The 23,203-nt window shown below is 39.0% G+C and overlaps 1 protein-coding gene across 4 annotated transcripts in view; it reads right to left on the reverse strand.

The window, feature by feature from the left end:
• REC114 (REC114 meiotic recombination protein) overlaps positions 1–18,721 on the reverse strand; it is a 96,028-nt gene extending 77,307 nt beyond the window's left edge. For 2 of the 4 annotated variants that reach the window (XM_072628409.1, XM_072628413.1), the window contains exons 1-2: positions 18,371–18,699; positions 13,476–13,565 (exon numbers count right to left, since the gene is read on the reverse strand). In XM_072628409.1, the coding sequence (XP_072484510.1) occupies positions 13,476–13,565; positions 18,371–18,517 (237 nt within the window). In that variant the 5' untranslated portion in view covers positions 18,518–18,699. Of the gene's footprint in view, positions 1–13,475; positions 13,566–18,370 lie in introns of all 4 variants that reach the window. The other 2 variants (XM_072628410.1, XM_072628411.1) reach the window with 2 other exon arrangements.
• Between the last annotated feature and the right edge of the window lie 4,482 nt (positions 18,722–23,203).

Raw genomic sequence — 23,203 nt, forward strand, 5'->3', positions numbered from 1 at the left:
TAAGAGGGGTTATGGATTTTGTGTTGTCCATAAGTGTGTGTACATTGCAAGTACGGATGGTAAGCAGAATCGTCTTTGCCAAATTTTTGGACTTTTCTATGTGTTTTGACCTCCCTGCTGCCTGCAGCAAGCAAGCCAGGGTTGGGTGAAGCAGACAATTTTTAAAACACCTCTAGCCCTTTCCTCTCTCCAGGTGGTGAGCAGTTCAGTCCTTCAAAAAGACTGCTCAGGGGGCTGTTGAATCCCACTTCAGTCTAGGAAGAAGACAACTCCTGGGCCACCTGTGCAGGGTTGTGACTACAGCTCCCAGTATATCCATACCTGCTACTTTGTCACTTGCCTGTTACCACAGGACTCTGAGGTAGAAGCAGTAAAATAGCATGCGTCCTGTCTTTTGACTTGTGCATAAATTGGATTTAAGTGAGTCAGAGTTTTGAGAAGTTGTTAGTCTCTCTCTTCCAGAATCATTGAAGTCCAGTGGCAAAACAAAAGTCAAAATGACTGACAATGGCTCAGGATGCTATAGATGACCTTGGCATTCTTTGTCTGATCAAGCTCTATGCGGTCTACAACATGACCATTAGAACAAACTATTCTATTCTGCTGAGGTAAGTCTTCACGTACTTTGGATAAACACCTTCCTAACTCACCGATGAGTTTGAGGCCTATCAGTTATCCTTAACCTGGTTTAGCCTATCTGCCAAAATGGTTTACCAGAGTGTGGCCACTGAGAATGCTACAGCTTTTTGAAGCTACAAGTAAAAATTAGGTGAATCAGGTAGACACCAAAGGTGGAAGAGCAGCCCTTAAAAGGTCTTGGTAAGCCCTAACACCGGAGGTATTAATCTTCACTGAACACCCTATACCCTATTTAACTTGCAAATACCCCCAACAACAGAACAAAAGAAATGTAAATAAATACAACTACCAAAAGATATGCAAGCAATTAAAAAAATTACTGCCAAAAAATAGGAAAAAAATTAGAAAAAGACACTGATGGGGTTAAAAAAAAATCACCATTACCCCAACAAAATAACAACTGAGGGACCATGAAGAGATTTCATTCAAAAATTACATAAGGAGAAGATTAAAGTGAGATTTCTATTTAGAAGAAGTATTGGAAAAATATCCCTGAAACATCTTGGACTGAACCTCACAACAGCCTGCCACAGATAAATCAATGTTTTTACAGATACTAAACTGAAAAATGAAAGCTCATATACACGAGAGAAGAGAAAGAAAATATATAGGAATGTGCTTTGTACCCCAGTAAATAATGAAGGCAAAATAATTCATGTAGCTTCTCAGGAACAAGAGAATCAGGTTGAGGAGGCTAAGGGAAGGAATGAAAAGGGAGAGGGGATCTCAACTGAGGAGTCCCATCCCTTTACCTGAGGGAAGAGACAGATTCTGTGATGGGAGATGGGGACATACAACGGGTATAATCTGCAAGAAATACGGTACTCAGAAGGACCACTACCTCTGAGAGAGCAAGATGCCTCCACAAACAGCATCTGCTTCAGAAGATGGGAATCCTAAGGGAGAAATGATATCCAGAATGACAACAGGGTATGGGCCCAATAAATTATATATATTGACAATTTGTTGCTTCCAAGAGGCACACCGAGAAACAAAATACATGTACTGGATATAATCTGGAACAAAAGTTACTTTGCATGAGGTAAAGTCAAAAAATCAAGAGTTATAACCATGCTATCAGACAAAACTAAAGCAAAAATTCATAACATAGAGATAAACAAGGAAAATACATTAGCTGAAAGGAACTACAGAAAATAAATCAATATGAATTCTAAACTTTTATAATCTAAATGCCTTATCATTTAGATTCATAAAGGAAAAAATAGCTGAAATATAAAAAGACAAAGACAGCAAGACAGCAATAGTAGGAGACCTCAATGTCCCACTCTTAGTTTTAAACAAATCTAATAGAAAGATAAACAAAAGGGAAAAAACAGAAATAAGCAAATAATTGGAGAAATAGCAATTAAAGGATATGAGTAGGCAGTTTTCAAAAAAGAAATCAAAGCTATCCAGTCATGGAAAAAATGTTCTAAGTCACTAATGATTAGAGAAATGCAAATTAAAATAACTCCAAAGTACCACCTCATGCCTACCAGACTGGCTAACATGACAGAAAAGGAAAATAACAAGTGATGGAGGGGAGGTGGAAAAATTTAGACTGTTGTACTATTGGTGAAATTGTGAATTGCTTCAATCACCCTGGAAAACAATTGGGAAATATGCCCAAAGATCTACAAAGCTCTGCATACCCTTTGACTCAGAAATACTACAATATGTCTATCCCAAAGAAATCAAAGAAAAGGGAAAAAGGACTTATTTGTACAAAAATATGTATAGCAGCTTTTTTGTGGTGGCAAAGAATTGGAAATTGAGGGGATGTGCCCATCAATTGGGGAATGGCTGAACAAGCTGTGATAAATGATTGTGATGGAATCCTATTGTGCTCCAAGAAATGACAAACAGGATAGTTTTTAAAAAGCCTGGGAAGGTCTATGTGAATAAATATAAAGTGAAGTGAGAAGAACGAGAAGAACATTGTGTACAGTAAGAGCAATACTGTAAGGATGACCAACTAGGAAAGAATTAGCTACTATGATCAAGGCACTGATCCAAGAAAATTCTAAAGGACCTATTATGAAAAATGTTATTCACGGTTTAGAGAGGGAACTAATTAACTGAGTGCAAACAAGTTTAATTTTTTTTATTATTTTTTTTTTGTAATGTGACAAATATGGAAATATATTTTGCATGATTTCAAATGTATGACTGATTTCCAAAAAAAGAAAATGTGTAACATACAGCTGTGGGACTTACTTGTACTCTAAAAGTTTTTAACCTCATTTGTTTTTTAATTCTGATCCAAGAAATAAGGAAAAAATTTGCAATCAGAGTTATGTAAAATGGCAATGCTTTTAGGAGATACTAGATTCCTCCTCACATAAGATCTTTCAATTGGAAGCTGATGAACATAAAGATACAACAAAATACAGATATTACATTTTAAAATTAAATCAATATGTGGTAGACAAAGATCTGTATGTACATTTAGTGGCCCCTTTTCAACTGGAGTTTGCCAAAGAGAAATGTTCTCTACAACGGTGGTGGCAATCAGTCGGACTAGATGACTTCTGAGATCCTATTGAGTCTGTCACAACTAAGTGGGGTTATGGGAAGGAACAGATGTGGAATGTTGCATACACTTAGGTGAAAGCACTGCATTGTTAGTTTTGGTTCTGGCTCACTTAAGTCTGCTATAGCAGCAAACTCCCCAAGTAATTTAAAAAAAGATTGTCCTTCATGCACTTCACCTCATGCATAGTAACTTTTGTGGCAGGTCCTCATTCATATTCAGTTCGTGTATTTTGTTTCTAGATGTACCTCTTATAAGCAATAAATTGTTGGTTTTGATTTCTTATCCAAACTGTCATTCTACTCCCCCATCTTTTTCTTTTTACTGGATTATTTAATACATTGACATTTAAAGTTATGAGAGTTAGATTTATATTTTTCTCTAAGTGTTTTTTTAAAATTAGGATTTCTTCTGTTTCTCTATAAAGATAGTATTTTGTTTCTTAACTAATTTTTCTTAAACTACTTTATGGCAGCCATATTCCCTTGGGCTCTCTTCCCCTCAACTTCAAACCTTTTCCCTTTCACTAGTTTTTGGGTTTCTTCATGTTAAGCTTGCTAGAGGGATGCCTGAAGAGGGGAGGAGAGAAATGGAGAGACAGAGAGATTGACCAAGACAGAGACCTTACTCAACTGGACAGTGGGAGCCAAATAAAAGGGAGTAATTAGCTTTCCTGTTAAATCAAACTCCTTGTCCCCCCAGGGGTAAAGGGTACAAATAAATGAACAAATACATGCTGCAGTAAAAAACTGTGCACTGACTTCAGTATTGGAAAAGCCTTATATTTTTATTTGCCTTTCTTCATCCCCTTCACATTTATGCCCATATTTTCTGTCTCAACAATTCTTTAAAAAGAATTTTTAAGCATTTATCAGTGAATGTAAATACACAAGAACAAAAGGTGACTATAAATGATTATATATTAAACAATGTTTTTAATTCATATTTTAATGTGAATGTTAGTTTTAATAAGGTAATAAAACCACAACATGCTGTACATTAAAATAAATAAACAAGACTGACAAAAAAGCCAACTTGAATTTTAAAAATGAGGGCAGAAAATCAAATCCACAAAATAACAAATGAGCAAGAACAAGAAAAGCAGCATAAAAAGAATTATCAGAACCAACTAGCCACAGTTATACGCTAGCAAAAATAATAAAAATGTCGAAAATAACAGAAGAGCAAACAGAAATTTTAAATAATCCAGTCTCAGGAAAGTAAATAGAATTTGGTGTAAAGGAATTAGCAAAGGGGGGAAAAAGATTCCTAACCTCAAGTAGAATTAGTACCAATATTACACAAACTATTCTCAAAAAATTTATAAAGAAAGCATTCTGCTAGACTTATTGAGACAAATATCGTCCGTTAGAAAGAGATTAAGTTTGTCCTCCACAGAAAGAAACATCTGGTAGCCATGTGATTATGGAGGTAAGTTCACAGTATTCTCAAGCAACCTGTGCTTGCTTAATAAGCTTCACACATATTAACTGACACTCTTCACATAGAATAAGAACCTCATTATCTACACATGCAATGCAGATGTATGACCAGGAGGGGGATTCATGACGAGGAGCAGAGTAAGCAGAGTACTCATGAAATTGTAACACGGATCAGAAACAATCCCAATCTGGAATGGAAGGACATTTAGAATGTAAACCTATAAAAAGCTTGCTCTACTTCTGTATCAGGGCACTTGTGCATTTCAGGGCAGGGCCCATGCTTCTTGGGAGAATGGGAAATAAAATCTTTCCTTCACCCATTCCAGTGTATAAGATCTTTTCATCTCAGGCATTTCCAACAATTCTGGCATCCAATGTGGGGCTCAAGTTGGCAGCGATACTGGACTCTGGCAGGAGGGGATCCAGGAGTGAGTACTTCTGCTCCACTTGAGCAATCTCTGTCTTTGCTTCTCTTGGCAGTGTCCGGGTCAACTGGGGATTCTAGAGCCCCATCCCTGAGAAGTGGGTTAATGATTGCAGGGTTAAATTGGTGACGGCCAGGACTGAGCAAGTTGACATACTGAACAAGATAGAAAAATTGGTGGCTAAGTATTGCCTTGTTGGTTTGCGAATTCCTCCCCTACAACCAGACTAGTCTGGGTTTGGACTGAGTGAGGTTTTAAGGGTCTTAGGTGAGACTATTCATCAGAGTGTAAGTCCTAAGATGGGAAATAAGAGCTCTAAGCTTAAGGTACCTAAAGGAAGTGAGGAAGCACCTCTGGAAATTCCTCGTGACAGCCCACTGGGGAGAATGCCAGCAAACTGGGGTGGTTCATCTACCAGGGATAAGGATAAAAAGAAAATAATACAGTATCGCTATTTTGAACGGCCAAAAGAATCAATTCTCAAACCAGAAGTGTTTTGTCCTGGGCTTGGGACAGATAAATATTGGATTTGTCAGGTTTTTAAATTTGTATGTTAATTCAAAGCCCCTATTTACTAACGAGGAGTCTGACTGTGCTGCCTGTTGGCAAGGGGACTCAGGGGGCTAAACTGTTTTTAGCTAAGGAAAAAGGAGAATCAGAAGCCTGGAAATCAGTGGGACCCACTCCAGACCCTCCTCCTCCAGCAGCTCCTCACACAGCCTCAAGAGCATGGTGAATTGGGGGGAAGGCCAGGATAGAAGACCATACTGAGGTTAAGGATTAGAACAGTGTAAAAAGGATGTGGAACATTTCCCATTCTCATTCATCTCATAACCTGCACCTATGTTCTCACTGAGGCAGGTGCCCATGGGGCATGGAGAAATTGGGTTTTTTAATGTCCCTTTAAATTCAAGTGAGGTGAGGAAATGAAATCTTTAATAGAGAATCCAGTAGGATTGGCAGAACAACTAGATCAATTTCTAGGTCCAAACATCTATATTCAGGCAGAGTTTATGTCCATTTTGAATCTCCTGTTTATGAGAGAAGAGAAAGGGATGATTAGGAGGGCAAGCCATGAAAGGGTGGGAGAGAAGACACCCTCTAGGGCCCAGGGTTATGGTGGAGGAATGGAAGTTCCCCAATGCTGACCCCAGATGGAATGATAATGTGTCCTAACACCGCCGACATATGCAAGATTTAAGAGAATTAATAATCAAAGGGATTAAGGGAGCAGTCCCCAAGTCTCAAAATATAAATAAGGCTTATGAGATAGAAGAGGAAAAGAATGAATTTCCCTCCCATTAGAAAGAATGAGGGAAAGGATGAGAAAGTACTCAAGAATGGACCCACAGGATTCAATCACTCAAGGGATGTTAAAGGTCAATTTTGGGACTAGGGGTTGGTCAAACATCAACAAGAAGCTGCAAAAGATTGAGTGATGGAATGAGAAGCCTCTGGATAAGTTATTGAGGGAAGCACAGAAAGTGCTTCTTTACACGTAAAGAGGGAGGGTGAGAAGAAGAAAATAAAAATTAAGGTTATGGTTCAGACTGTTAAAGATGTGAAGCCATACCAGCCAGTGGGTAGAAACAGAAGTGGGGACACCTGAGGAGAGAAAGGGATGGTAGTAGAAACAGGAGAGGGAATGGGACTGGGTAGAGAGGAAAGAATGAGTGTCATCATTTGGGAAACCAGGGCATTTCAAGTGAGAATGCCCTGAGCTGAGGAAGGAAGAGTGTGTCACTCCCTTGATGATATCCTGAAGAGGAAATAGATTAGTGGTTCTTCCTCCTTAGACTCAACTGTGAACCCCTAGTAAATTTAAAGGTTGAGGAAAGTAAGGAGGAAGTGGTATTCCTGATGGGCACCAGAGAAGAGAGATTATCTCTCTGTCTCCATCTGTCTGTAATAAATTTTGGAGGACGGACACTGAAGGTGTCCGAGATGAAGGAAGAGGACTTTAGGGTGCTCATAATAGAAAAAGTCCCTATACATTGAAAGGACAAGGAAATCTGTGCTGAGTTCTTGTACATACCAGAAATAAGGACAAATTTAAGTAGGAGGGACTTAACAGTCCAACTGGAACTAAGACTGAAAGTAGTGAATGGTGAAACAAAATTTGATGACTGTGCAGGATGAGGCTGAAATTAATCCTGAAGTGTGGGCTAGGGGAGGTTACCGAGGGGGACTGGATATAGAACCTCTGGTCATTAATTTGAAAAATCCAGGGGAAACAGCTTGTGTCAGACAGTATCCCAACCCTCTGGAAGGAAGAAAAGGGTTGCAAGTGATAACTGACCCGCTGGTAAAGATAAGTTGCTAAAACCATGCATGTCCAGCTTTAATATCCCAGTACTCCCTGTTAAGAAATTGGATGGAACATACAGACTAGTGCAGGATTTGACAGCTGTAAATAAAATAGTGCAGGTATAACATCCTGTGGTGCCAAATCCCTATACTTCTTTGCGTAACATATCCTCCCATGACACATGGTTCAGTGTTACAGATCTGAAGGATGCCTTTTAGGCTTGTCCCTTAGAAGTTAGAAGCAGAAACCTCTTCGCATTTACATGGGAGAACCCACACACCAGGAGAAAATAACAATATTGATGGGCAGTTTTACCCCAAGGATTTACTGAGTCCCCCCATCTTTTTGGGCAGATGTTAGAGGAAGTATTAAGAACCTTTGAGGCTCCATATGGGGTCACAGTATTACAGTATGTGGATGATCTGTTAATATCAAGGAGGAAAAAGTAGGAGGTGATTCAAGCCACTATAAAGCTACTGAACTTCTTGGGGTAAAAGGGATTAAGATTTTCACCTAAGAAGTTACAATTTGTGGAAACAGAGGTTAAGTATCTGGGGCATCTGATTAGTGAAGGTAAGAGGAGAATAAACCCAGAAAGGGTCAAGGGGATAGTAGAATTACCTCTTCCTGAGAATAAAAAAGTTATGGACATTTTTAGGGTTAGAAGGATATTATAGGCTTTGGATAGATTCTTATGTCCAGTTAACTAAAGAATTGTATAAAAAGTTTATTAGAGAGAGAACCGAAAAGTTGAGATGGGATGAGAGAGAAAGATAACTAGCTGAGGACTTGAAGCAAGCCCTCATTCTAGCCCTGGTGTTAGTCCTGCCTACCCTGGATAAACCTTTCCACTTGTCTGCTACAGAAGACAACAGATTATACCAAGGTATGGATTGGTGGAAAGAACAGACTCAGACAATAGAACTCATTTTACCTCCAAGGTATACAAAACATTATGACAGGATTACAAACAGATTGGCAATTTCACACTCCCTGGTACCCCCCTCCTCTGGTAAAGTGGAGCATATGAACCAGACTTTTAAAAGACACTTAACTAAACTAATAATTGAAACTAGATTGCCCTGGACCAAATGCCTACTCATTGCCCTCCTGAGAATCAGAACTGCCCCCCAAAAGGATTTAGGAGTTTTTCCCTATGAAATGTTGTTTGGGTTACTGTATATGGAGGATCTTTGGAACTCCCCACCTTTGAGATTAAAGATAAATTTTTGAGGGATTATATACTGGCAATGTCATTATCCCTTTTTGATCTGAGAAAAAGGGAACTCCTTGCCCAGAGCCCACCTTTGGACTTCAGTGTATATCCATTCCAGCCAGGAGAATGGGTGCTGATTAAAACTTGGAAGGAAATCAAGCTCCAGCCCAACTGGGAAGGGCCACTCCAGGTACTCCTGATCACAGAGACTGCTGTAAGAACTGTTAAGAAAGGATGATCTCATTATACTAAAGCGAAGGGATGGGTAGAAACCGCCTGAGAAGTAGATGGCTGAGCAAAGAAAGGCCACTCTTAAGCTAACCCTGAGGAAAAAGGCTCCTGAATGAGAAAAGAAGTTGGGGAAATTGAGAGACTGGGAGCAGTGCTCTGGATACTTTGAATCCTCTTGGCCATGTGGTATTTCTGTATAATTAAAACCGCCTGCTGCCACCAGGGTTAAATCACTTCCTCTGTAAAGGAAAATAATAAAGGGATCTAGATTAGTAACCCTTGATAGTAGGAGAGACAAGGATGGGGTCCAAATCCATTGTAATTGTCCTAGTTGCCAGTATCACTCTGACATTCAGAGCCCCTATACTTCTCACCCAAGTTTCCCCTTCAGGGGAGGGGAATACCTTCTTGAAGTTCATTCAAAGTATTGCCTGAGCATTTAATTTAACTAATTGCTGGATCTGTGGAGGCCCTGAGGCAGTGACTTCACAGCCTTGGTTGGCAGTACCTATGAGTCTGGCCTGGATCATCAGTAACCCTTCAGAGGTGCAAAATAGATCACTGAGCCTCTGGGGACAAGCAGAGTGGCCACTGGACCATCAAGTGGAGGGTGAATACTGTGTTGAACAGAAAGGGTCAGGTGTAATGGTGGGTCACTGTACCCGCTGACATACTTACAGAAGGACAACATGAACATCCCTGTGAACTGCACAGCCCAGGCTGGCAAATGGAATCAGACCCACCGTCCAATGTAGTAATGGACAGTGGACTCAATGTCACAATGAGATCATGAACCAAACTAATTGTTATTATTTCCTGGTAAGGGATGATCCAAAAACCACTTGTTAGGGGGCAGGAATGTAGTAGCCTGTAAAAAATTAAACTCTACTTCAGAAACTCAACTTCCAAACAAGATATGGAATTGGTATAATAAGGAGGTATCAAGTATTTAGAGGAATTTTGGAGTACATCAAACGACACAGATGCCACAAAAAATTGCAGCTGGAGGAAGAAACATCAGTTATGGAGATGTAAATGGACTTGTAGCACCAGAAGAGGAGAAGTTTGTTATAGAGCATTCTGGACTTAAGAAACAAATTTATTTTCCCTCATTTGGCGACAGGTTTGAATTGATTTTCAAGAACTACCTGCATTTAAAAGGCATTACTGGATTTCTGGATGAACAGCTTATACTCATTTACCAGAAGATGGGTCAGGTGCTTGTTATGTTGGACTTATTAAACCAAAAGTTTTCCTTCTAGACTCAGGACAGGGAAGTGACCTAGGGGTTCCCATGTAAGATACACGAAGAGAGAGAAAAGGATAGCAGTAGATACCTCTCTTACTTATACTAGTGATGCTAATGAATGGCAAAATGAGTGGCCACCACAAAGAATTATCCAGACTTACAGCCCTACAACATAGGCCCGGGATGGGAGTTGGAGATATAGAACCCTTACGTACATTCTTAATAGGTTGATCAGGTTACAAGCAGTGGTAGAAATTATAACTAATCCTGGTTGAATTGGTTTGGGGGCACTTAGTGGAAACAGGTATTGGGAATAACATTTCTAACCCTATGTGGATTGATATTCTTGCCTTTGTGTACACCACGCATTTATTATGGCCAATATGGGAGGGGATCCATATTTTAGGACAAGGGAATGTAAGGTTGATGACTGAACACACAGAGGGCCCATCCTCTTACCCTAATGAGGAATGTGAAATGATGCTAAGTTTGAGCAAAAGGAAACTGAGAAACTGTGGAGGCCAAATTCATACTAGAACAGACAAGGGAGGAATTGTTAAAAAGAGATAAAGTTTTGTCCTCCACAGAAAGAAACATCTGGTAGCCATGTGAAGAGGAGGGAGTACAGAGAAAAGAAACCTCAAGGTCCTGCTTCAGCAGAAACATGACAAACTAAGGGATGGAGATGAGGTCTTGGTATTCCCTCAACTATGCTTGCTTAATAAGCTTCATGCATATTAATTTTAACTCCCCACATAGAATTAGAACCTCATTATCCAGTACAATAGTATTCCATCACATTCACATACCATAATTTGTTTAGCCATTACCCAACTTACAAGCAACTCCAGTTTCCAACTCTTTGTTAACACAAAAAGAGTTGCTATAAGCATCTGTGCAGATATGGGTCCTCTTCCTCTTTCTTTGAACTCTTTGAGGAATAGACCTTGTAACAGTATTGCTGGGTCAAATGATATGCATAGTTTAATAATCTTTGGCTCACAGTTTCAAATTAACAGGCAGTTTTTTAAGGAAAAAATCCAAGTTACTGAGTCATTTTTGAAATACTCCAAATCACTAGTAATTAGAGAAATGAAAACGAGAGCTAATCAAGTTCTGCTTCAGGATCCTTTAGGATCAACAGATGACAAAAAAAATAAAATGACAAATGTTGACAGGGTTGTAGGAAACACGTACATTCGTGCACTGCTAGTGAAGCTGTCAATTGGTCCAGCTATTCTGGAGAGTAATTTGGAACTACTGATGCTCCAACACTGATATCACAACATATTTTTGAAACCATCTACCTACAAAATAATTGGTATAAACCACTATCCTTTGAGAACTTCTGTGACGTAAGCAATATACATAACACTAAGGAACAGTTCTTTTCAACCTTTTCAAATATTATGGAAAACAGGAAATACCAACTGACTGATTCAGAATCCATTAATACAATGTATTTAACTAAGACATGTAATTTATTCTGCAACTGGTTTGACTAGATTAACCAAAATGAAAATGAATAAAGGATCACAAAATATTCTTCTATTTAACAGAGGGAAAACTCATTTCTTCTTCCTTGAATATTTGAAGCTTATAGTTTATATATTTCTATTTCTATGTCCTGCTCCCATCAATGACAACCGCTTCAGTCAAAAAAATCTCATTAGAATCTGCCACCTAATTAGTAGGTTTAGTCTACTACTTCTTGCCTGACTGTTGTGGCAGGAAGTAATAAAAGTTCTTTCACTAAACATTCAAAATTAAAAATATAAATTTAAAATTTGGTAGTTCCTTCAAAGACATAAGAAAAATAAAACTGATTTGCAATTAATCTTAGACTGTGGATAAATCTGAATTGATTTTGGGAATAATGTAAGAAAATCAATTAAAGACCTGTAGAACTACAGTATTTGTTACAATTACCTAGAAAGTATTTACATGGCAAATGCGGGTGGGGAGGAAATATACTTCTACAAATACTTTGGGATTTTTGAATGCTTTACCCACTTACAATAAAGTACATTAGAGATGATAAAAATGAAGCTAAAATTGTCTATATGTGTCATATTAAAGTATGTCCATGTGTAAACATGGCACAGAAAAGTTTTCACAGCCAACCTGTGATTGCCTGTCCCTCCTGTATCTCTGGTCCATTTTCTCTCATAGGTTACATGACTCTGGCTAGATGCTGGTCATCTCTTTTTCTTGTCACATGACCACCCCATGCTGTATGCCTCCCATGCAATTGTCTTCATGATCCATTTTAATCCTGTTCTTCCTCAGAGTTCCTCACTGGTTATGTGCTGCTGTTACATATTTCATTACCAGCACCCCACCATCACTTTCTCACCAAAAAGGAGGAAGACTACTGACAGACATTCTTTAGAGAACACAATGAACAGGTCAAAAATCTACACAAACACTTCTGGAACAAGCAGACCTCATTTCCTCCAACAATGCCAAAGGAGTTTATGATGGCAATTTAGGACCAGGTGACTGCTACCAGAAATTACAGAAGGGTTATCCTTAAGAAACCCAGACATAATGGCCCATGCAAATGAAGCAAGGAAATAGTGGTAACTAGGCATTACAATGCCGCACACTACAACAATGTGGTAACTACCAAACACTCAACAAGAAATGACGTGGGAGCTAGAATTATATTTTAGAAGCTCATTGCCTTCTAAGAACTGACAAAGGAAAATCCCCATCCTACATTTAAGGCCTAAAAATATCCTGTAGAACTCTACCAACTAACTAAGCAGTACTGAAACCAGAGCATGGAAACAAGCCGAGGTACATTTCCCCATTATCCTGTCTGCTACCAGTTTTACCAAAGATGATTGATTTCAGGGAGCCTAGAGAAGAAGGGCTTAAATATTAATCCTTTCATTCAACTGCAAAAAGCAGTTATTTTACCCATACATTAGATATAAAAAAGAGCAACATAATGACTTGTCCTAGTACTCTCACCTGAAATCCACTGAACAAGATGAGAAAGATTTTACAAAAACAATATTAACAATAATAATAATAGAGAGGCATTGAGGCACAGTAGACAGAAGGCCAGATTTAGAACCAAGATGTCTCGGGTTCAGTTCTTGCCTCCAACATACTAGCTATGTGACTGAGTAGGTCACTTCTCAGTGTTCTACACTGTTCTCGGTTCTCGAAGTTGTAGAGAACATGCCAACATGGCATGAGTAGATGGAGTTTCCTCACTAAGAAGTTCCTCATGTCAGTAACATCATAGGTCAGGTCCATATTTCTAAGTAATAATAACAATTATTATTATCAGAACTGATCTAGATAGTATTTTAAAACTTTGTGAAACATTTGCATACATTATAAAAATCAAGACTGATGTAAAGCTAAAGTAGCTTAAAAGTATATGTGCTTATCATAAGACCTTGATACTAAACTTACCAATAAGGTCTGTCCTTGAGAAATGAAGAAATGGCCTGATACAACTATGGTGAGAACAAGAGAACCAGATTCATCATTAGAATCAAATACCTACAAAAAAACAAAACAGAGAAAAGGTATGTAAGGATAGCCCACTGATGGGATAATGAAAAATGCTCACATTATCCCCTTCTTTGTGTATATCTGATCCCCAATGGCTATCTTTTTTTCAAGACAGCATAGATTCCCAAATATCTGAGAATTGCAATCTATAGCCCTTATTCTTTTCATACCATCTAAAAAGGTCTAAGAATTTTTTTCAATAATAAACTTTTTTTAAATAAATTTTTATTGATTTCTTTTGTTTGTACACTGCCTAGATTTCCCCCTAAATTTTCCCTTGTCCTTCTTAGAGAGACTAATCCTTATAAAAACTTTTTTTAAAGGAAGAAGAGAAAAATATTAGCAAAACAAGAAAAACAAGCCTTGCCCTCAAGTTACTTACATTCTAATGGGGGAAAACAACATATAAAAGGAAGCTGAAAGTACCCAGTGCAAAGGCATGGTAAAGAAAATCCAGAGCTCAGCTTAGAGAAGAAATGAGACTTGACTTGACCTGGGTACTATCCTGAACTGGAGATTCTGGGAGAAAACACTGAAGCAGAAGAGGTCACAAGGGTCAAAGGTACTTCCAATTTGTGAATTCTAGAGGATCTATGAGTTTCTAGGATGATAGAATTTCTAGCGCATGGCAGAGAAAGTTCTGAGGTGAAGCCATGAGAGCAATTAGTTGTTAATATTTTGTAATTCTTCTTTTTGAGAATTGTTTATTCATAACCTTTAATCATTTTTAGCTACTAAGAAATGGGTTTTGGTCATAAAAATGTGTGTTTCCATTTTCTATATATTTTGATTAACAAACTAGTATGACAAAAATATGATAGATTTTTTTGCAATCTACTACTTGCTTTCTTTTCCTAGATGCATTTCGTTTGTGCAAAAACTTTTCAACTTCATGTAATCAAAATTATCTATTTTATCTTTTATGATTATTTCTATGCCTTGTCTAGTTAAGAATTTATCTCTCCTCCCCAAAGCAGGAAAATATATTATCTGCTTGTTTTCTAATGTTTTCTGGTAAAATTTTTAATATGCAGGTCACAACGCAGTTTTAATATCTTTAAAAATACAGTGTTACTTACGGTCTAATTTCTGCCACGCTACTTTCCAGTTTTCCGGTAGTTCTCATCAAATAATGCTTTCCTTCCTAAGTAATTTTTGGTTTCTAGGATTATCAAATATCAGGTTATGTTCCAATTTCTTATTCTTTCTATTGTCTGTCCACTCTATTCTAATGTCTGTCCATTAATATTTTTTTAAATTTTATTATTATAAAAATTATTCCTTTTATTATTTTGTTACAAAATATTTTACTTTTTAAAAGAAATACCAAATAATTTTTTGCTATTGCTAGCTTATTATATAATTTTAAGATCTAGAAGTGCTATTCACCCTTCATCCTTAACTTTTTCCACTATTTCCCATGATATGCTATATCTTTTGTTCCTAAAAATGAATTTTATTAGTTTATCAAGCCCTGCAAAATAATCTTTTGATAATCTGATTAGTATAGCATTAAAACTGTGAACAAGTTTGTTAGTATTATCATTTTTATTATAATGACATGGGCCTGTCAATAACACTGAATATTCCTCTGGCTATTTAAGTTGTTCTTTATCTCTTTAAGAAGCATTTTATAATGGAATCTACTCAAATATAGCATATGCTATAGCAAATTGAGCCCAAATATTTTCTGCATTTTGTAGTTATTTTGAATGATTTTTTTTTTTTGCTGCCTCTTGGCTTGCTACACAGAAATGCTTCATTTCTATGAGTTTATTGTGTAACCTGCAACTTTGCTCCAAGCTTTGTCTTAAATTGTTTCATTGCTTGTTCCTTGGGATTTTCTAAGCAAATCGCCACATATTTTTTAAAATTCAATTTCTTTTCAGGTACAAACTCCCTCCCTCACACCATCCCATTTGAAAAAGCAAGAAAACCCCAAACCATTACAAATCAATCAATAAACATTTAAACCCTGGGGAGGATAAAAGAGACAAAAGATAGTCTCTGCCCTGAGGAGCTTACAATCTAATGAGTGAGAGTACATACAAACATGTACAAAGTAGGTTACAGAATGGATAAATAGGAAAAAATTAAAAGAGGGAACATACTGATATTACGAGGAATTAGGGAAGACTTCTTGTAGGAAGTCGGATTTTAGTTAAGACTTAAAGGAAAACAGGAAGGTGAGTAATCAAAGCAGAGAGGGAGACTGTTCTATATATGAGGGACAGCTGGAGAAAATGCCTGGAGTTTAGTCAAGCAAAACAAATTCCTACATTAATGATGTCCAAATACACACAGACAGACAGACAGACAGACAGACACACACACACACACACACACACACACACACACACACTCATACACCCACCCCTTAATCTGGAATCCAAGACCATCACCTCCCTATCTGGAGGTAGGCAGCATGGTGCATCAGTAGTCCTCTGGAAATGTGGTTGGTCACTGTGATGATCCCAGTTCCGAAGTTTCAAAGTGGTCTTTATGATATGAATATTATTCTGGTTTTGCACACTTCATTTTGCATCAGCTCATGTAAGTCTTCCCTTCCTCATTTCTTACAGAAGAAAAGTATTCCATCATAATAACTTGTTCAACCATCCTCCATTAATCAGCATCCCCTCAATTTCCAATTCTTTGTCACCAAAAAAGGAGCTGCTATAAATATTTTTATACATACAAGTCTTTTTTTTTTTTTTTAACTCTCTTAGGGATACAGATCTAGTATCCTGAAAGAGATTCCAGAATGAAAACTCCCAGGAGTAAAATAGCCAAATTCTAGAGATTCCATGTTAAGGAGAAAATGCTAAAACAAGTCATAAAGAAACCATTCAAATACTGTGGAGACACCATCAAGATCACATAAGATTTAGTTACCACAATAAAGCAATGGCAGTCTTAGAATATGACATTCTAAGAGGCAAAGGAGATAGGATTACAACCTACCCAGCAAAACTGAGTATAATCCCTCAGGAGAAAAATGGATACTTAAAGAAATAAAGGGCTTTGAAACATTCCTGATGCAAAGAACAGAGATAAAAGGAAAATATGACATTCAAACACAATACTCAAGAGAAGCCTGAAAAGGTAAACATGAAAAAGAAATCATAATGGACTTAAGCGGATTAAACTGTTCATATTCCTATGTGGGAAGATGATACATATAAGAGCTTTATCACTATTAGGGCAATTAGAAGGAGTCTACATAGACAGAGAGCATGGATATGAGTCAATTACTGGTTGGGATGATCTAAAAAAATAGAAAGATGAGAAAGAGGGATGCGCTGGGAGAAGAGGGAAAAGAGAGACCAAGGATGGAGAAATCATTTCACTTAAAAGAGGCATCCAAGGAAAAGTTTTTACAGTGGAGGAGAAAACAGGGTAGGGATGGGGGGAACCCCTGAACCTCACTCTTATCTGATCTGGTCCAAAGGAATGCACATACGCTCAGTTGGATACAGAAATTTATTTTAACCAACAGGAAAGTAGGAGGTTTGTTTGCTAAGTTGTTTCTCTGTCATGTCTGACTCTTTACGTCCCCATTTGGGATTTTCTCAAAGACACTGAAGCGATTTGCCATTTCCTTCTCCAGCTCCTTTTACAGATGAGGAAACTGAGACAAACAGGGTTAAGAGAGTGGTTCAGAGTCACACAGCTGGAAAGTATCTGCAGCCAGATCCCAACCCTGGAAGCTGTATCACCCTGTGGAAGGGGCTAAAACAAAGTGCGTGCTGACAGGAGTGATAAAGACAGAGGGCAGATGAAGTGGGGCAGGTCAGAAACAAAACAGATTTTTGAGAAGGTAAAAAAAGAGAAAGAGAGGGATAAATATTAAAAAAAAGGATAGAGGGAAATACAGAGTTGGTAATTACAACGATGAATATGAATGGCATGAACTCAACATAAAAATGAAGCCAATGCAGAATGGATTAGAAATCCGAATCCAACAATCTGTTGTTTACAAGGCACACAGCTGAAACAAAAGGACACATGCAGAGTTAAAATAAGCAGCTACAGCAGAATTGATTATGCTTCAGCTAAAGTGAAAAAGGCAGGAATAGCAAATGGGATCTCAGACAAAGCAAAAGCAAAAATATAACTCATTAAAAGCATTTATATATTTATTATGTACATTTACAAATTAATATAACTATTAAATGTCATTTACATATTAAACATATAAACATCTTCAGCTTTGTTTCTTAAATATTCATATATTTAACAGCATATTAATAAGTACAATGGAGTGACTATGTTGACATTTAATAAGTATGTTTATGTTGATATGCGTTTATAGAAATATTTTACAAGTATCTTTATAAGACTATTGGGCAGCTAGGTGGTGCAGCGGATGGAACCCCGGCTGTGGAATCAGGACTCATTTTCCGGGGTTAAAATCTGTTCTCAGACACTTATTGACTGTGTGACCCTGGGCGAGTCACTTGGCTGTTTGCCTCAGTTTCCTCATCTGTAAAATGGGCTGGAGAAGGAAAGGCCAGCCCAGCCCAGCGTCTCTGCCAAGAAACCCCCGAAAAAGGAGTCACGAAGAGGCGGGCACGACTTAAACGGCTGAACCCATATTCATATAGGAACATACATTTAGTAAATATCTTATTCTACACTGATGTTTTAAGGTTTCCTTTCAGCCTCACATCCCAGAGAAACAGATGGAAAGAGCCCTACTTAGAGGTGGAGGAATGGCCCCTCCCCCACGGGCCGCCCCTCCCCCACGGGCCGCCCCTCCCCCACGGGCCACCCCTCCCCCAGCCCCTCACCTTCCACGAAGCCGAGGGGTCCGAGCCCGGCGGCGCCTCAGCGCTGGCCCCGAAGCGGTCGGTGCCCGCGGGCACGAAGCGGCCGTAGCGCTTCAGGGGCCACTGCTCGGAGGTGCAGGGAGGAACCGCCTTCGCTGCCTGCGCCATGGCCGCCACGCGTCGTCTTCTCGCCCGAGCCTCACTTAGCCTTCCCGCAGCCCCGACGACGAGCCCCAGGCGGCTTCGCGGCTAGACAATCACGAAGCGAGCTCTTCCTGGCGCCGCCTCCTGGCCCGACGCGGCCAATGAAAGGCGGCATCCCGAGCATGCGCGTCCTGGCACGGGAAAGCACGCACGTGGCCTCGGAGCGCCAGGCCGTCGCCGCGGGACCTTTACTTTGTATGCGCCTCCCACGTGGCAGGCTTCAAGCGGGTGGAGGCAGAAGGGGCCGGACGGCGCCTGCCCTCCCCGCGCCCACAGGGGAGGCCGCCCGCTGTGCAAACAAGCTCCAGGCAGAATGAACTGCCGCTTACTAAGTGAGAGAGGGCCCTGGAGCCACGGGGCAGTGGGAAAGGCTGCCTGGGGCCGGTGGGGCTTGGGGGGAGATGCTCGGCGGGGCAGCAGAGACTATGTGGTGGAGAGGCCCGGAAGGGCAGGGGGAGGGGTCCGGGATGCTGTGGTGGGTCCCGGAGGGGCTAGGGAGCCGTGGATGTTTATTGAGGGGGGGCTGACTCGGCCTGGCCCAGCTACTTTAGCGTATGCCCCCAAGGGCGTAGCAAGCCTTGATTTAGGGGGACAGTCCCTAGAAGGGCCTAGCCGAGACTTCCTCAGCTCTGTCTATCGATATATTAATCAGGGGAACAAACAGACGTAGAATTGGACGTTTTATTTTATTTTATTTGTTTTGCCCAGAGCTTGAGCTTCAACATCTATCAAGGGTGAATTGTGTGAATGTGGAAAAATTAAAGAAGAAGCTGCCCTCGGTGGAGCTTGCTCTCCCACCAGGGTAGTAATGGCCATTTCCTTAATGGCTATCAGTATGAACATATTCTCCTCATGTTACTCCCCCCTTTCTACCCCATTGCCTTCCCTCTCCCCTTAGGCTTCCTTGAAAGCTCATCTTAAATATCACCCCCTCCTTTTAATTCAGCTCATGGGTTCAGAGAGAGTTCATCAGCTTGGTGGTGTGGACCTGAAAGTTTGGTTTAAAAAGGCAAGTAAGCTAAATGTTTATTGTTTATTCCCTTAAAGCTAGTGCATACATGATCGTGGACCCAGAAAAACTTCTGACTGCCTGATAGAAGAATGACCAGGCTTAAATACACTTTGCTATTAGAAAGGAATTTTCTTAGTTGTCTAAGTTGTGAATTTGTGGGATAAGACAATTAACAAAAGTATTAGTTGGAATTTATGATTCCAGGATATCTGACTTTCCTCTATATAATATAGATCTCTGTGATACAAGGAAAAATCCACCACTCTGATTGCAGGCATCCTGTCATAAACAGGTCTTTGAAGTTGCTGACCCAGAAAAGGGCATTTTTAGAGCAAAGCAAAGCAGTCCGATTGGTTAGTTCAGGCTTGGGCCCTTATTAAAGTCCAAAATTTATATTAAATGATATTGGTAGATAATTGGGCAAACTGACTAGATCTGAACTGTTGTTAGAGCTATGAAGTTAGAAGGTATTGGGTCAAAATATTTCCTTGGTCAACCTCCCAAAGAGTTATTGAAAGGGGTGGGAGGGGAGGGAAATGTATGGATGCAAGAATACTAAGCAGTGGCTTTATTTATAGTAAGAAATATCAGAAATGAACTAAATATCCAAGTATTGCTGAATTGTTAAATATCTCAATATAGTGGAATATTATCGCATCATAAAAATGAGAAACATAAAAATGGAAAAACGTATGTGAGGTGTGTCAAACAAAAAGCAAAAATGCAGGCATGCACATTGCAATTTTAACATAAAAGAACAACAGATTTTATGCACAAATGGAAAAGCCCTCAAAAATGGGATGCAAAAAGAGTAACAAAGAGTCCATGTATTTTGTTCAAGTTAAACACTTACGGGGTGTGTTTAAAACAAAAACAAAAAAATGAAATAATTTCTTCCCTTAAGAAGCCTTCATCTATATTTATTTCCATACAGACAGAGTTTTTATCAATGTACTAAGCAGTTCATACAGATAGAGCAGGGAGACAGAACGGTGGGTACTGGGGTGGATCTTGGCATCAGTACTATCTGTCTTCAAGCCATTCCCCTGGTACATTCTAGCTGTACCAATCCTGAGTACTTCTCAGTACTCCGGGTAACATTCTGAAATCATGATTAATATAGCATTTGTCATTCTGTATCAGTGGAGGGAGGTCCCACACCAGGAATTCCTCACACTAGACTGAAAAAGGGAAATAAACATCTAAATTTGTGTTACAGCTTATAGAAGAGGAGACAGGGAGGTTAATTGGGGGATGTGCTTCAGGCAATGACTGGTGAGTATCTGAAGCTGCTAATTCAATAGCTAGTCACCATTAGACCTAGATGCCTTTATGTGCCATTAAATAAGATGGAGAAGGAATGGGTAGAGAAGTAGAATAGCCAAGAGTATATACTGTCACCTTCAACCTTTCCTTACTCCCCTTGATGCCTTGCCTCTGAGACTGTCTCCAGTTTATCCTGTATATGTCTTATTTGTGTGAAGTTCTTCACGTTTCCTTCGCTTAGGACAGTACCTGGCACACAGTGGTGCCTAATAAATGGTTACTGGTTGACTGAAGCTGAAGGTGGAGAAAAGAGTGTCCAGAAGGATAAAGTAGTCAAAGGTGTTAAAAAACTGCCTCCGGTTAAAGAACTTGAGACAGGAGCAAAGACCTTTGATTTAATGATATTGTTTGACCTTTGATAGCAGTTTTAGCAGAGCGGTGAGGATATGAGGACAGGAGGCTAATTACAAGAGGTAGAGGAGAGAGTCCCAGGGAAATAGAAGTATGAGCTTTGGATGACTTTTTTACTAAGTGAAAGAGAAGACAGTCACTTTGCTTGCTATTTTTAGTATAATAATAATGATAATTATAGGTAGTATTTCTAAAGAGTTTTAAGATTTGCTAAGTGCTTTACAAACATTATCTCATTTGATTCTCACGTAATACCAGGAGATAAGTGCTATTTTTTACCCCTGTTTTACAGATGAGGAAACTGAGGCTGAGAAAGGTTAAGTGTGTGTGACAAGAGACAGAAAGGAGAGAGGAGATTGGGGTGGGGAGAGAGGAAGGGAAGAGGGGAGGACAGAGAGGGAGGAGAGAGAGGGAAGGGAGCAAAGGGGAGAGAGGGAAAGAGACTGAGACGGAGAAAGTGCTGTGTGCTAGGTCTTGAAAAATTAGAAACACCTGCTGTTCTACAGGTGTTTACAGTTTGAGGTCTAAACACTGCACTCAGGACTCAGGATTGAAGAACATGGAGACAACAGAAACAACTTCAAACAAATATATTAGTTAAACCAATAACAATACTTGAGAAATATGTACAGGTGAAGACAAAGTACATGATGTCAGTGGAAAAAACAGATGCAGATTATTCATTCGTTAAACACGCTAAAAAACTGCTATATGTAAGGTCTTGTGTTGAGAGGCAGCAGAGTCTTTTAGTCATGAGGATCTGTGTAGAAATCCTGCCTCTGACACATTACAGCTGTAAAATCATAGCTACGTCATTTCAGCCCTTAGGCCTCATTTTTTTTTTGTAAATCTTTTGGTCTGTTTTAAACTTAAATACAAAATGAGAAAAGAAAAAAAATTGCCTTGTACACAGCAGAACATTAGGGAGGATTCAATATAAAACAATCCATTTCAAGAAAACCTATATAGTAAATAGTAAATACTAGTAAATACTATAGTAAATACTACACATGGTTTTCAAAGCTGTGCAGTCTTTCTTTGTTTTAAGGTTGGTTTTCCTTTTTTTTCTCTGCCGTGCACTTTTTATTTTATGTTTTTCCCTCCCTCTACTCTCCCAACCCTAAAGAGGGCTACAATTAAACCTGAAGTTTCTGACCTTTTGTTCTTCCAAATGACCTTTGTTATTATTTTTTCTAACTCAGTAAAATAATTTTTAGTAGTGTAATTGGGATGACATAGACTAAATAGATTAGTTAGGTAAAAGTATCATTTTAAAAATTGTATTGCCTTTACCTACCCGTGAACAATAAGTATTACTTCAATTATTTAGATCTGAGTTTATTTGTATAAAAAGTGTTTTATATTTATGTTCGTACAGTTCCTATTTTTTGCCAGGTATACGCCTGGGTATTTTATAGTCTAGTTATTTTAAATGGTCTAAAACAATATTGAATATGCTGCCATATAGCGTAGTTTCTCTCTTTTTTTTTTTATTAAATCTATTTTAATTTTAACTTTATGTGAGATCATGATTACTACCACTACTTTTTTATATAATAAATTCTACTCTTACCCTTTATTTTATCTTTGTGTGTATCTCTGTTTTATAATGTTTCCTGAAAGCAACATATTGTTAAATTCAAATTTTTAATCTTCTGTCCATTTCCATTTTGTGGGTAAATTCATCCCATTCACATTCTAAGCTACAATTACTTGCTGTATATTTTCCTCCTTCCTGTTTTTCCTCACTGTCCTTTTCATCCTATTTACCCTATCCCCCCTCACTCCTCTGCTGTACTTCAACCTACTACCTTAGCCTTCTATGCCTTAACCTACCTATCTCTCTAAGAGTCCCTCCCTTATCCTCTCTCTCCCCACTCTCTGCCCTCCCCCTGTTATTTCTTTCTGAATTTAAAAGACTCTCTCTCTCTCTCTCTCTCTCCCCCCCTCCCCCCCTCCCC

Source organism: Notamacropus eugenii, chromosome 1 (assembly GCF_028372415.1).
Source record: "Notamacropus eugenii isolate mMacEug1 chromosome 1, mMacEug1.pri_v2, whole genome shotgun sequence".
Lineage (NCBI taxonomy): Eukaryota > Metazoa > Chordata > Mammalia > Diprotodontia > Macropodidae > Notamacropus > Notamacropus eugenii.